This window comes from Hemiscyllium ocellatum, chromosome 47 (genome assembly GCF_020745735.1).
Source record: "Hemiscyllium ocellatum isolate sHemOce1 chromosome 47, sHemOce1.pat.X.cur, whole genome shotgun sequence".
Lineage (NCBI taxonomy): Eukaryota > Metazoa > Chordata > Chondrichthyes > Orectolobiformes > Hemiscylliidae > Hemiscyllium > Hemiscyllium ocellatum.
Genome location: NC_083447.1, coordinates 16,930,365 through 16,944,174, shown reverse-complemented (window position 1 = coordinate 16,944,174; position 13,810 = coordinate 16,930,365). Strand labels below are relative to the sequence as shown.

The window sequence follows — 13,810 nt, the reverse complement described above, 5'->3', positions numbered from 1 at the left end:
CCAAACCCACAACACATACCATCTTGAAAGACAAGGTCAATAGACGCATAGTAACACCACCACCTGTGAGAGTTCCCCTCCAAGCCACACACCATGCTGACTTGGAATTCACTGTTGCTGGGTCAACACTCCCTTCTCATCATTTGAGCCAAACCCTAAGTTGTTCAAGAAGGTAACCTACCACCACCTTCTTAAGACCAATAAATGTTGGCTCAAATCTCATGAATAAATGAAAAAAAAACAGGTTTCAGAAGCTCTGCTTCTGGATAGAATACCTTACAAATAGGTAAAATTTACAAAATGTCATGAGGGTCTACGGGATCCTGACCTTTCATTTTAGCTGGGTTTTGTACTGTATTCCAGCTGTCATCTATGAGGTGTTCAGTCCAAGTGCTACAAATGAATTTCCCAACAGATCCTGACATGGCTAGTTATACTGGCTATATGTCCATCACAGCAAAGAGGAAAGCAATTGGTATGTAGCCAGTTTTGTGACTAATCACTTATTGCATATTGGAAAATTTTGTTTCTACTGCCACAACTTTCCACATATAAAATGAAAAGTACACTTGTGATTACTGAATATGATCGACAGTGTGCTTTCAGAACAGTAGCTCGTACAGAAACATCCATACACAACTTCTACATAAATAGCAGATAACTTAGTTTTAAAAGAGCTTAACTGTTCGATTGTAATTTGATGCACGTTTGTGTGTTAGCACAGTTTTGACATGCAGTAAAGTTATGTGTCTCTCAGCACTTACGGTGTATTGAGTACTAGCCGATCCCACTGCCCTTTAATATCATCATCTGCAGGTTGTTCTGTAATGTATGAACCATCAAATTCCAATTTCCTGGCAAGCTCCTTCTCTCGTTTGAAGATGACCAAAGGAACCTAAAGCAGGCAAAAAAATGAAAAGATATTATATTTTAATTTAATGACATAAAAGCTGAGTTTCAAAACGATCTTTGCCTGATTGGGTCACCAAATAGCAATAAGGACCATAATATTTGTCAAACTAACAGTGCACTCAAAGTTATTTACAAATTGAAGCTACAGGAACTTCAGGCTGGAGAAGACACAATATTCAATGTGCACCCCAGAAATTGCTGTATGATGTTTGCCATTCCATTGTTAGATTTGTGAAAATGGCGTCTTGCTGTCTGTCTCACTATTGAAATAGATTGAATTGCATGAAGTTGCTGCAAATGCACTTTTGCCACAAAGGAAAAAAAAATCTTGCCCTTTTGTGTCTAAGGAGATTTAAACAATCTAGTTTAGTGTTAGTGTTACTTACTGTCAGGCAATCGCATTAGCTCTGAACATTAAAAATTACAAGTGTGACACCCAATTCCTCCAGATTTCTATTGTTAAGAGACATTAAGAATGCAATTTTTATTTTCTCTCTTAATCCAACCTTTCTTTTCCTTGCTTTACTTAGTTTTCTGTAGCTGATACGACAATGAATTCACCGTTGTAACCTATACTGTCGCTGTGCCAAAAATTCCACAATTCTTCAAATTATTTTCTAAGCAGTGATGAAGTTATTTGCCCTACCCATTCAAAATGGCTTTTCCCTGCTGTTCTTTGCATTTGTAGTAACTTGTCATTCAAATATTTAAAGAAGCTTAAACATGCAAGGACAAACCTAACCAACTTGTTTAGTCACCTCACTGGAATGTAAAACTTATACACAATATTTAATTTCAACTGTTTCTTTTGAACAATTGCATGTAATAGTACACTTGACACGATGTTCAATGAAAGTGGAATTCTGTAAACTGTGGCCCTTAGAGCAGTGGAAATTTATGCTATATATTAGCATATAAATGATGTGTAGCAATATTCTGGTGCAAAGATTCTTGGAAATTACAGGATGAGTCACCTGTGTCACTGCATAATACTGTGGCAGCCCTAATGTAGTTGCATGGCAGATGGATGTACCTGTATATACCAATGAGACTATGCGTGCAGACTATTACCCTCCCTGGAGGTAGCAGGAAGGAGAAATAATTGGGCAGGTTGACCCTGGACAAACATTGACTCCCTCTTGTCATCTCATCAAATATGTGATTGTGAAATGGCCTATTTTGGGGGCGGGGGGCGGGGGGTTCTTAATATTTTCTGATCGATCTTTTCTGAGGTATTATTACATACCTCTAAAGCATGTGGGACCTGAACCAGGGCCTCCTGGCAAAGAGGTAGGGACACTAGCACTGCGCCACAGGCACTCTAACCGGGACTTTCTTGACTTGCCAGCAATTAAGGCCTTTAAGTGATCAATTGACAGACAGTAAAAGATTCAGCTTGCCATTGTCCTGATTATTTGCTTTCCTGGTAGGAATAGAAAATGGTTGGACATTCTGACTGCCAAATGGAGGTGCTGGGGTAGTGGTGATGGGGGAGAAGAGTGGATGTTCCATTTACTCCAACCTGCGGGTGGCTTTCGAAAACCTTCTGGGGTGCTTCTATCTGACATCTTTTTCCCTCAAAAAATAAAGACAACACATTTACCTTCTCACTGCTTAATTCTCTAAAGAATAAAGCTTGATTGATGCTCTTTATGACTCAAGCTGTTGGCTTTTGATTGGTTTTTGTAGCTTTTGGAGAAGTAAGTTTCTGCTGTCAAGGCCTGTGATAGGCTGAAAAGCATGCCAGTCAGCTCTTAAACAAGTTGCTTGGCTCAGGGTACGGCAAGCTTTCTCGAAGTTGGGGGCAGCCAGTTAAGCAGGACTGAACTTGCCCATCCCCACACTAATATTGTTATTTGGAAAGTTGTGGCCATAGAACCTGATATCAGGGAAGGAAGTGATACAGGCTGAGGCAGCTCTCCAACTGGACTTATTATTTAGGCTGAAGTGGGTGAACGTGAGGACTGCAGATGCTGGAGATTAGAGTCAAGAGTTTGGTGCTGGAAAAGCACAGCAGGTCAGGCAGCATCCAAGGAGCAGGAAAATCGACATTTCGGGCAAAAAGCCCTTTGTTATTATTATTTAGGCTCTCAACATCTCAGCACCCCCATTTTTCTGCAGACCTACAGCAGGTGAAGGGTGACAGAGGCTTTGGAATTAGTTCTGTTACATATTTACCTTGGTGGGTCTTCCTCTTCCCAGCTCCCACAAATCCAATTTGTGGGCCTCAGTTAGGCCAAGGCGTAATACTGACAGACAATGGAAGGACCATCTTGTTCTGTACCTTGTGCACCATTTCAATGCTGGTTGCAAGGCTCACCTTTTAGGGTCAGAAGTCCAGTGTTTAATACTGGTGGGAATGGACAGGAACTTGTGAATATCTCATAGACTGAACAAAGGGGATGTGAGTTTCCTATGTAAATTGCTGGATTGAAACCCTGCTCCACTGAAACCCTTTAAGTCCTTTTGGCCAGGAGTGTAACTCCATTATCCTAAAACTAAAGAACCTTTAGGGATCCAATCAGGCAGGGTGAAAATCCCGGAGATGTGAGTTACTACTTCCACTTGCATTTCCCTGCCTTTTTCCTGCAGAAATTGGAAAGGTGATGATGTAACAGTAATAGCTGTCCAGGGCTATTGTTTGGGGGAACAAGAGTTTAAATCTTGCCACGGTAGATAATGACAGTTAAATTCAATAAAAATCTCTAATTTAAAAATGATATCAGTCTAATGGTAACTATTGTTGATTGCCTTGAAAAGATCCCTCTGGTTTCCTATTGCCATTTAGGAAGGAAACTGCCATCCTTCCCTGATCTGCCCTACGTATGACTCCAGACCCACAGCAATGCGGTTTATTCTTAACTGCCCTCTGGGCAATTAGGGATGGACAATAAATGCTGGCTTAGCCAATGACACCCACAAACTTCCAGATAATTCCCTTTCAACTGTCACCATTGAATCTGCTTTTGACCATTTTTTAGTTTCAGACACTGTATCCCAGATTGCATCTCAATGCATTCAAATGCATTCCTATATTTTCTCTTTGTCCAAGCATGTAAAAGTTACAACCTCTGGATACTGACACTCTTAAATACACCAAAATATTTAACACAATTTGCTCCGATCAAATGACAGTTTTGAGGTTTGGACAAACAATGAAACATGAAATTTGAGCATGAAATTTTCCAAGTAGCTCAAATGGTAACATAACACTGAAAACTCTGAAACAACTCTGAAACAATAAACTTATTGATCACCTGCATTTGAAAAATCTGCCTAGCTTATTGCTAAATTATGTTAATCATGCATGTTTGCACTAGGGAAAAATAAGTAGAACACTAATTTTATTTTCAAGTTCTTGGCACTTACCTTCAAATAGTTATATCCGATAATGCAGAGAAAAGAGAGTAGGGTGTGAAGAATGGAGAGGGCTTTCAGTGTTGGTGCCATATAACCTGTACTTTCTTCAAGGACAAAATAAACCAATGAATCTTCATCGTCCTCTTCTTCCTCTTCATCTCCATTCCCATTTCCATTTCCAAAACCAGCGCTAACCATATCATCCTCAAAACCTGTTCCCTCCAAGTCTTCTTCGTCTTCCAGTTGTGTCACCTGTCGTATGTGAAAAGAACAGTGACAATAATGTGACAACTGCTCGCACTCGTCAAATTCTTAAGGTTTATTCTGTCAGGATATGCCAGTTAGCCAGCTAGATCTTTCGCTGGTTTGTTTCCAACAGGCGTCCAAATGGTGTACTAGGAGGCTTTGTTTAATTTATTAAGAAGAATGCAGAACGAAAGTATTAGTGCCAATTTGTCAGTCATGCATTTTGCAAAGCAGCCTTCATAAATGGCAGGTATTCTACAAGTAGAAACGTGTCATTTTTTTCACAGTGGTCCTGTGAGAATCCCAGTCAGCGTAACTACTTTTGAAGAGCAAAATACTACAAATACTCAAAATCTGATATAAAAATAGAAAATGCTGTAGATACTCAGCAAGACTGGTGGAGAGAGACAGAGTTGATGCTTTAGGTTGAAGATCTTTTGCCAGAACTCACAATTCTTGATGAAAAGCCATTGAACTGAAGTGCCAGTTATGTTCGTGTCTCCACTAACTTTGTTCGACCTGCTGAGTATTTGCAGGTTTTATTTAAGTACTTTTGAAGCATAGTCACTACTGCAACATTGGAATGTCACTTTGTTGATATGAGTGAAGTGTTGGCCGGAACATCAGGAAAACTCTACTGTAGGATTCTTTTTTCTGGACAGGTGTATTGGTTTAATATACTCTCTCTGAAAGATGGTAGCTCTGACATTTTGCACAAACTTAGTCTGTATGTGTCACCCCAGACTATATGCCTGAGTGACACTTAAAACCACAGTCATTTAACTGAGTCAAGCTGATACTAGTCAAAATTATTAGTGAGACATAAAAGATCCTGAAAGGAGTTGACATGGTGAATGCTGGAAAGGATATTTTCCCTTGTGGGAAGTCTAAAACCAGGGACACAACTTAAAAATAAGGGTGCTGCTATTTAAACCAGCGATGAAGAGAAATATTTTCTCTCAGAGGACCTAGAGTCTTCGGAGCTCTTCCTCAGACAGCAGTCTAGATGGGCCTTGGGAATATTTTTAACGCAAAGATAGATTAACTTTGTTGTTAGTCAAGAATCTAAGGGTTTTGGGGCAGGTATGAATGTGGAGTTAAGATCACAACTAGATCAAGCATAATTTTATTGAATGGTGAAGCTGGCTCAAGGGGCCCTTACGTTGTACATTCATAAGTAAAAATTAAAAGATTACTTCAATTGCAATGAACAAATGACTGATAAAAGATAAAATGATCTTATTATAAATCCAGACTATGTACCTGCCAGCACTGAACATCAATAGAGGGAAGACTGCTAGTATGTGTCAAGTGTTTCCTGTGGTACTGACTGCTTGTACTGATTTACACCCATTTTAATTTTGATTATAAAGAACAATAAAAAAAAATTGTATGTAGACAGTAACTACAACATACTAAAACATCCTGAAAAATATCATAGCTTTTTAATCAAAGATTTGGTAATGTGACGATACTATGGCTTTAAGAAGAATATTTTGTCCTGGAATTTTTTTTGAAGAGAACGGGACAGAGCTGTCGATTCAAAGCCAATAAAGTAAACAGCTTGTGAGGCCTTGGGTATTTTTTCTAAGGGTGGAACAATAGAAGCAGCCTGGTTGGGTTGTATCAAGCTCCCACAGAGTCAGAATGTTTTAGTTTAGTTTATCAGTAGCAATTGCTGCTAGGATATTGAAGCTGTGTTTGGACTCTCCTTGCTTCTCTCTCTCTCACACACACACACACACACACACACACACACACACACACACAGTTTTTCTCTTGATGTCTGCCTTCTGCACTGGAGGATTGCCTGTGAGAATTTAACCTCTTTCTAAGAGTGTGTTTTTGGAACGTTACTATATTGGCATAGTTAATTAGATTAGATTCCCTACAGTGTAGAAACAGGCCCTTCGGCCCAACAAGTTCACACTGACCCTCTGAAGAGCAACCCACTCACACCCATTCCCCTACATTTACCCCTGACTAATGCACCTAACACTATGGGCAATCTTGCATGGCCAATTCACCTAACCTGCACATCTTTGGACTGTGGGAGGAAACCGGAGCACCCGGAGGAAACCCACGGAGAATGTGCCTGAGGTGGGAATTGAACCCGGGTCCCTGGCGCTATGAGGCGGCTGTGCTAACCACTGAGCCACCGTGTGCCATTAGTTGTTAATATATCTATTATTTTGTTCAGCATTTCATTAGAGGTATAGTTAAGCCAATTATTTTACTTTTATTTTGACTGTACTTTAATGGTAGTATAAAATTAAAGTGTGTTTTATTTAATCTTGAGACGTTTGACCAATCGAATTGCATCTGGAACGTAACACTTTACACATACCATTAAAATAAAAAAATGGTAAAACTATCTTCTGAATATATTTTGAGGGGGTTTGGTCTATCCATGACAGTAACAAACTATAAAACAAATTTAGGACAGATATCCTTAAAGTTTGATCAATGATGTGGGTTTTAGAGTGTGCTTAGAAGGAGAAGAGTGTGTTAGAGAGGTAGAGACTTTTAGATGGGAACTCCAGAAATTGGGTTTACTGTACTGGAGGTACCTATTAATGGTGGGATAATGGAAATTGCAACAAATGAAAATTGGAAGTCTAGGAGTATCTCATGGGGTTGTGTGGGAGATTGGAGAATGGTGATGAATAGAGGTCACAAAATATGAGGATGATTAAACAATTGTTTAGTTGTGTAGAACTTGAGTATTGTTAAAAACAGAGGCATTTTGTAGGAAGTCATTAGGTTGTTAGGAACATAGGACCTAAGAACAGAAGTCATTTGGCCCTTAACTTCATGTCACTCTTAAACAGGAGAGTAATTACTCTTAAACTGGGGGACTGACATCCAGTAACATCCCCAGTCCAACGCAAGATCAGCAAGTCTAAAGCCAAGGTAATGGTAATTGAGCCCGAATGTAGTTCTCTGTCCTGTGACCTCGATGTGCAAACAGGGTTTGGTGTGAATTAAGATTTGGGCAGCAGAGCTTAGGCTGAAATGCAGTTAGTAAAGTTAAAGACAGAGAGCTGGACTTTCTGAGCAGTGGCAATCTCAATCAGGTGACAGTGGTGTAGGGACAGGGTCTGGGGAAAGGTATAGTTGAGTGTGCGAGTGGTACGTTGAGGGTCAGTTTAATAGCTACTCAAGAGCTAAACAAGTTATTTAGTGATCTTGTGTTTCATGAGTAATTATTTACTTAACTTGTTTGGAACCCTCTAAATTCTCCTATTTAAATGGACACTTTTGGTGATTCTAAGTGTAGAAGAATCACCCAGTGAAATTTTTAATTTCCAGGGAAATTTCCTTGGAATCTGCTACAACGGGGATTGTACAATTCCTGTTCATGCTTCGGAAACAATTATCTGGCCATTGGAAAGCCTTGCCATAAAAATAGCTTTGGATAACAATGATACAGAGATCTAACATGAATTTAATGCGACACTCGTGAAAAAAGCCAGCTCTGAGTGCAATTTTAGGTACAATTTTCCTAAGGAGGTAATTCCAGTAAATTTGCCTTTATTTTGATTATTTAGATTTACCTTGTAGAAAAGGAGGATAAAGTTGATTGCAAACGCCACAAACAAAGCCAGGAAGCGGAGGTTGTAGAAATTCCTTGATAAGTAATTCTGCAATTAAAAAAAAACACGCCGTTTATTTCACGCCACACAGTTACATGTCATTGTATTCTGCTTTGACACTAAATTGATGGGTTTTTGTTCATGTTAAAGAGAAATGAGAGACCCCATTATGTTCTGCTTATCGTTAACAAACCTGAACTTTGTCAACATGAGTTGGTATAAATAACACAACTTGAATTGCTTCTGCCATGGACTCATTTGGGTTGAATGATACATTTCCTGGCTGCATGACTTTTTGGTTATGTTTATTATTTGGGCTGCTTCCTTAACTTACAGTGCACAACGGGAGGCCGGGCACAAACTGATGCAGGAACTATTGTGTTGTAGCCTGTGGAAAGGGTCTTAAAAAGGATTGGTATACTGATTTGAGAGAAAATTGGGAGAATTCTTGCATGAAATTGTCGCAGAATGATCACCATAGAGGAACACTCTGCTCATTGTGGAGGAGAACTCGGTTTCAGCATTACTCTGAAAGAGGTATCTTCCTGAGTTTGGACTAAATTCGAAAGATTAACTGAGAGGACTCTGTGCCATATTAGGATGTGAAAGCCTATTAGATATTTCAGGAATCAGGCAGTTACAGGCTTTCTCCTGGTATTAAGACCATAACCAAGGCAGTCTTCGCTGCCAAACATGATCAACACAGGAGTCCAAAGAGATTCCTTTTCAGGTGTTTGAGAAGGGTTCATACTTACCAAGAGCTTAGTCTTGTAATTCTCAAACTCATTCCAGAACTCCATGACTGCTTCTGGTTCCTCCTTTTTGCTCTCCTGCTTGGCCTTCTTCCTCATCTTCCTTGCTGGTGTAACAGATTCTTCTTCTTTTTCTTCTTCTTCTTTAGCCTTTTCTGCTTCTCCTGCCTCCTTTTCTGCTTCTCCTGCCTCCTTTTCTGCTTCTCCTGCCTCCTTTTCTCCTTCTCCTTCTGCCTTTTCCCCTGTTTCTTCAGATTGTTCTAGCACTTCTTTCTCTTTCATATCCTTCTCAGCCTTTTCACCATTCTCAGTGCTTTATGGGACAAGAAAAAGGGGGAAAAAACCCACCAACATTAACACTGGATAACAGTGATCTAAATGACAATTGTAAGGTAAGGTTTAGGACTTGTAGAAACAATCATTGTACATCAAGTCACTAACGTTTTGTGGCCTATGACAGTATAGATGCATTAATGGATCAAACCCAAAAATTATGTAATTTCATTATGGACAAAGACATTTAATTTCCTTATAAATCAGTTTTGAATTGCAAGATAATTTCTTATTAAAACATGCTTCTTGGTAAGTAATTATAGGTTATTACTCTAACAGGTTGATGACAATTCATGGCATTTAAAAGGTCACAATTAAATTTATTGAAGTATCTCCCTGCAAGTGACTCTTATACACTCTCTATAATTACTGAATGGAAAAGGAGTTTATTTCCACCAAAATTAAGAAAGGAACTGTTAACTGTTTATGTATAGAAAAAACATGAACTTTGTGGGTCACAGGCTATCCTGGCGTATCCCTTGGTATAGATACCAAGCAGATCCACAAATTACCTCAATTCTAGGACTTTTCATTAAAAGCTTAGTACAAATAGAGATTTTACAAGATCAGAATTTAATTTTAAACAGTTACTTCATGAAAGGATGTGAGACTCATCCTAAAATATATATTTTTCAATTTTCTGTATTTTTTAAAAATTGTGGACCAAAATGGGAAAAGGGGCTCAGGCACATAATTCTTTGAAATTTGCATCACACATAGACAGGATGGTTAGATTAGATTCTCTACAGTGTGGAAACAGGCCCTTCGGCCCAACCAGTCCACACTGACCCTCCGAAGAGTAACCCACCCAGACCCATTTCCCTCTGACTAATGCACGTAACACTATGGGCAATTTAGTTGGGCCAATCCACCTGACCTGCACAGCTTTGGGCTGTGGGAGGAAACTGGAGCACCCGGAGGAAACCCACGCAGACACGGGGAGAATGTGCAAACTCCACACAGACAGTCACCCAAGGCTGGAATCGAACCCGGGACCCTCATGTTGTGAGGCAGCAGTGCTAACCACTGAGCCACCGTGCCGCCTATAAGAGTGTTAGGGCGGTGTTTAGCATGCATGCTTTCATTGCTTAGGCCTTTGCGTATAGGAGTTGGGACGTCATGTTGAGATTGCACAGGACATTGGTGAGGCCTCTTCTGGAGTACTCTGTACATTTCTGGTTATCCTGCTATAGGAAGGATATTACTTAATTGGAGTGGGTTCAGAAAAGATTCAACAGGATTTTACTGGGAATGGAAGGTTTGAATTATAAAGATAGGCTGGGACTTTTTTCACTGGACCATAGGGGGTTGAGGGGTGACATTGTAGAGGATTATCAAATCATGTTTAATTGGAAGCACTAGCTTTTGGAACACTGCTCCTTCATCAGATGGTTGTGGAGTACACGATGGTACGACACAGAATTTATAGCAAAAGGCTATGGCAACAGACGAATGGGCACCGCACGACAATCAACAGGCAGGATGTTTCAACCCAGTTGGGGAACACTTCAGTGGTCCAGGACATTTGACCTCGGACCTTCAGGTGACCATCCTCCAAGGCGGACTTTGGGAAAGGCAGCAGCAAAACGTGGCCGAGCAGAGGTTGATAGCTAAGTTCAGTACCCATAAGGATAACCTCAACCGGTACTTGGGTTCATGTCACACTACAGGTGACTCCATTACACTATACAGACACTCCCACAATCTCTCACACACATACACACACAGGAACTCCTACACACACTTCTACACTCACATATATACACTCTCTCTCACAAACACTCACAACCCCCACCTACACACACACACACAAACCCACATGCACACATACGTTTGTGGGGTGAATTTGTACGTGCAGAGTAACATTGCACTTTGCTCAAAAACTGCATGGATCCATGCAAGGCTCTGTGAATTCATCTTTTAGATTAGAATCAGTCTAAACATTATGACACAGACAGCAGCACACGGGGTGCTAACACCTTCAACACATTATCTGGGCTGACACCAACTGTTAAAGTTCACCTGGGAATGTAACTTTTAAAAAAGTTTTGCAATCTACATAAGAAAGAAGTGAAACTAACATGGTCATTCTAACAGATGAGAGACTTAAACAATCAAGGTATTTTTCAATGTATAATTTCAGTTACATCACACTGTAAACTTTTGCTGTAAATTTTGTGTCTTACAATTGTGTACTCTACAACCACCTGAAGGAGCAGCGCTTCAAATTAAACCTGTTGGACTATAACCTGGTGTTGTGTGATTTTTAACTTTGTACACCCCAGTCCAACACCGGCATCTCCAAATCATACACACAAACACTCCGACACACACACACACCCAGGCATTCCTACACACACACATGAATTCTCTCAGAGACATACACCCCTTCACACTCACACCACCAGTCTCCCTCTCCCCCTTCCACCCCCCCCCCCCCCCCCCCACCCCCCCCAAACACACACACAAAATAAAGTTTGTGGGGTGAATTTGTACTTGCAGAGTTACACTGTACTTTGCTCAAAACCTGCATGAATCCATCTGTTAACAGCAAGCTCCGACAAGCAAGAAAGCTTGTCGCAGTTAATACCGTGGACAAGGACCCAGTGAACTGCCTTCCGAGCCTTTCCCTCTGCCTGTAAAACCCAGGTTTCTGTCTGCGTGTGTGTAAGCAGGAGATTTTATAAATGAGTTAGAGTTTTAACTGGTAGAGTTACTTGTCAATGGTTCATAATTCCTTAACTATAAGTGGAATCTATTTATTTGTATTAAAAAGTAATTCTTGTTAAGTACAAAAACTCGGTCTTTGCTTCCCCGTAACACTGGAAGGTCGGAATAAGAAAACGAGAACCCTCTGAATCAGACACCCAACCAAATCAGATAGGACAAAATGGAGGTGGGGGTCTGTGGATAGGTTTTCCTTTCTGTTGTATTTGAATAATTGTTGTATTTGGTATTCAGCACAGAGAACTGGAAATGAAAGCAGAGATTTATATGTCAGGCCCCCTTGCAAAACATTTGGTCCAAGATTCCTGAGATTTTTCAACGTCCATGGGCTTCCTACAGAAAGCTAGTAGTGGACCTTATTCCAAAGATGAGATACCTGCTTGGGGTGTGTGGGAAGCCTGAAGGTGAAACAGAAAAACGCATTCTGAATTTGTAGAAATGGCCTCCATCACTATGAACCCCCTCCACCCCTTCTCTTCAATAGTAGCCAGAAGCTGAGCTGCCTGACTAGCAGCTCCCCTTGTGACTGCCACGGATTCCACTGCAACCTGTGCCATGAGTGGTTTTGTTGTAATGTTATGTACATACATCTTTAAAGGATCATATCTTAACCAGTTGTCAATTATCACTCACTTCTAGACTGATCCTTAAGTACTAAATCTCATAACTCTGTATTCAGAGTACAGCAGGAGAGGTAGAGGTCAGACAAATACACACAGCTTCCATTTTTACATTGTACGTAAATAGCTTTAACTTCAAATAAATAACTCATTATTGTTTTTACCATTCCTTGTCACAGAACTGATATGTTTATGTTGATCAGAAGAATTCAACAGTGCTAATGACACAGTGACATTTGGAATATTGTGAGCAGTTTGGCCCCGTATCTAAGGAAAGATGTGCTGGCGTTGGAGGGAGTCTAGAAGAGTGATTATGTCAACGATCCCGGGATAAAGGGCTTTCATATGAGGACTCTGTGTTTGTGCTTGATGGAATTTAGAAGGATTGTGGGGGTGGGATTGAAACTAACAGGATACTGAGAGGCCTGGAAAGTGTGGATGAGGAGAAGATGTTTCAACTAGTTGCAAAGCTTCACTACTGAAGTACAGTGGCATCAGGGTGTACAATGTGCAAGATGTACTTTAACTTAACAGGGTGATCTACATAACACTTTCCAAATCTGTGACCTCTACCTCTAGAAAAACAAAGGTAGCAGATACATGGGAACATGACTGACAATTTTCTCTCCAAACAACACATCACCCTAACTTGGAACTATGTCACCATCTTTCACTGCTGGGTCAAAACCCTGGAATTCCCAGCCTAACCTCACTGTAGGCACATTTACACCACACTGACCTGCAGAAGTTCAGGAAGACAGATCAACGCCAGCTTCCAATTGAAAAAAAAAGTAAGATTATCCAGGCATGATCTGTTTACTTTTGTTTCTTTGAAAATGAAGTGTCATAAATGATCATTCTATTTCCACTCCTCCTCATGTCTATTCCTGACGAGCCCTGTCTTTTTCATTCCACACAGGACCCTCATGTATTTAATTTTGGTAGCAAGCTTAAAACATTACCAGATTTTATTTATTTAGCAGGTGTTAAATTTGTACTGATCAATTTTGGAGTGGTCTGAAGAGTATATGTATCTTTTATAATTGTACTGTACTGCTGGAGGATGGCACAAAATTTGAAGATTGTAGGAGTAGTAATAAAAGCAGCAGGAGTAAGAAAAATGAAAGCAAATGCATGAGGGGGTTCTAAAATTTCTTGACTTTACTGGAGTAAGCAACAAGAGAAAAGCCGAAGGGTACTTTTATTGGCCTTATGAACTATGATTTAAATCAGGGGTTTCCATGCTGCAGTACATATGCCCTGT

General features: G+C 40.2%; 1 protein-coding gene across 9 annotated transcripts in view; it reads right to left on the bottom strand.

Annotated features, from left to right (window-relative positions):
- Positions 1–13,810, bottom strand: part of LOC132836584 (ryanodine receptor 1-like) — a 402,705-nt gene that overhangs the window by 14,571 nt on the left and 374,324 nt on the right. For all 9 annotated transcript variants that reach the window (XM_060855950.1, XM_060855954.1, XM_060855953.1 and 6 more), the window contains 4 exons: positions 8,870–9,179; positions 8,076–8,162; positions 4,282–4,524; positions 765–895 (listed from right to left, as the gene is read on the bottom strand). In XM_060855950.1, the coding sequence (XP_060711933.1) occupies positions 765–895; positions 4,282–4,524; positions 8,076–8,162; positions 8,870–9,179 (771 nt within the window). The remainder of the gene's footprint in view (positions 1–764; positions 896–4,281; positions 4,525–8,075; positions 8,163–8,869; positions 9,180–13,810) is intronic.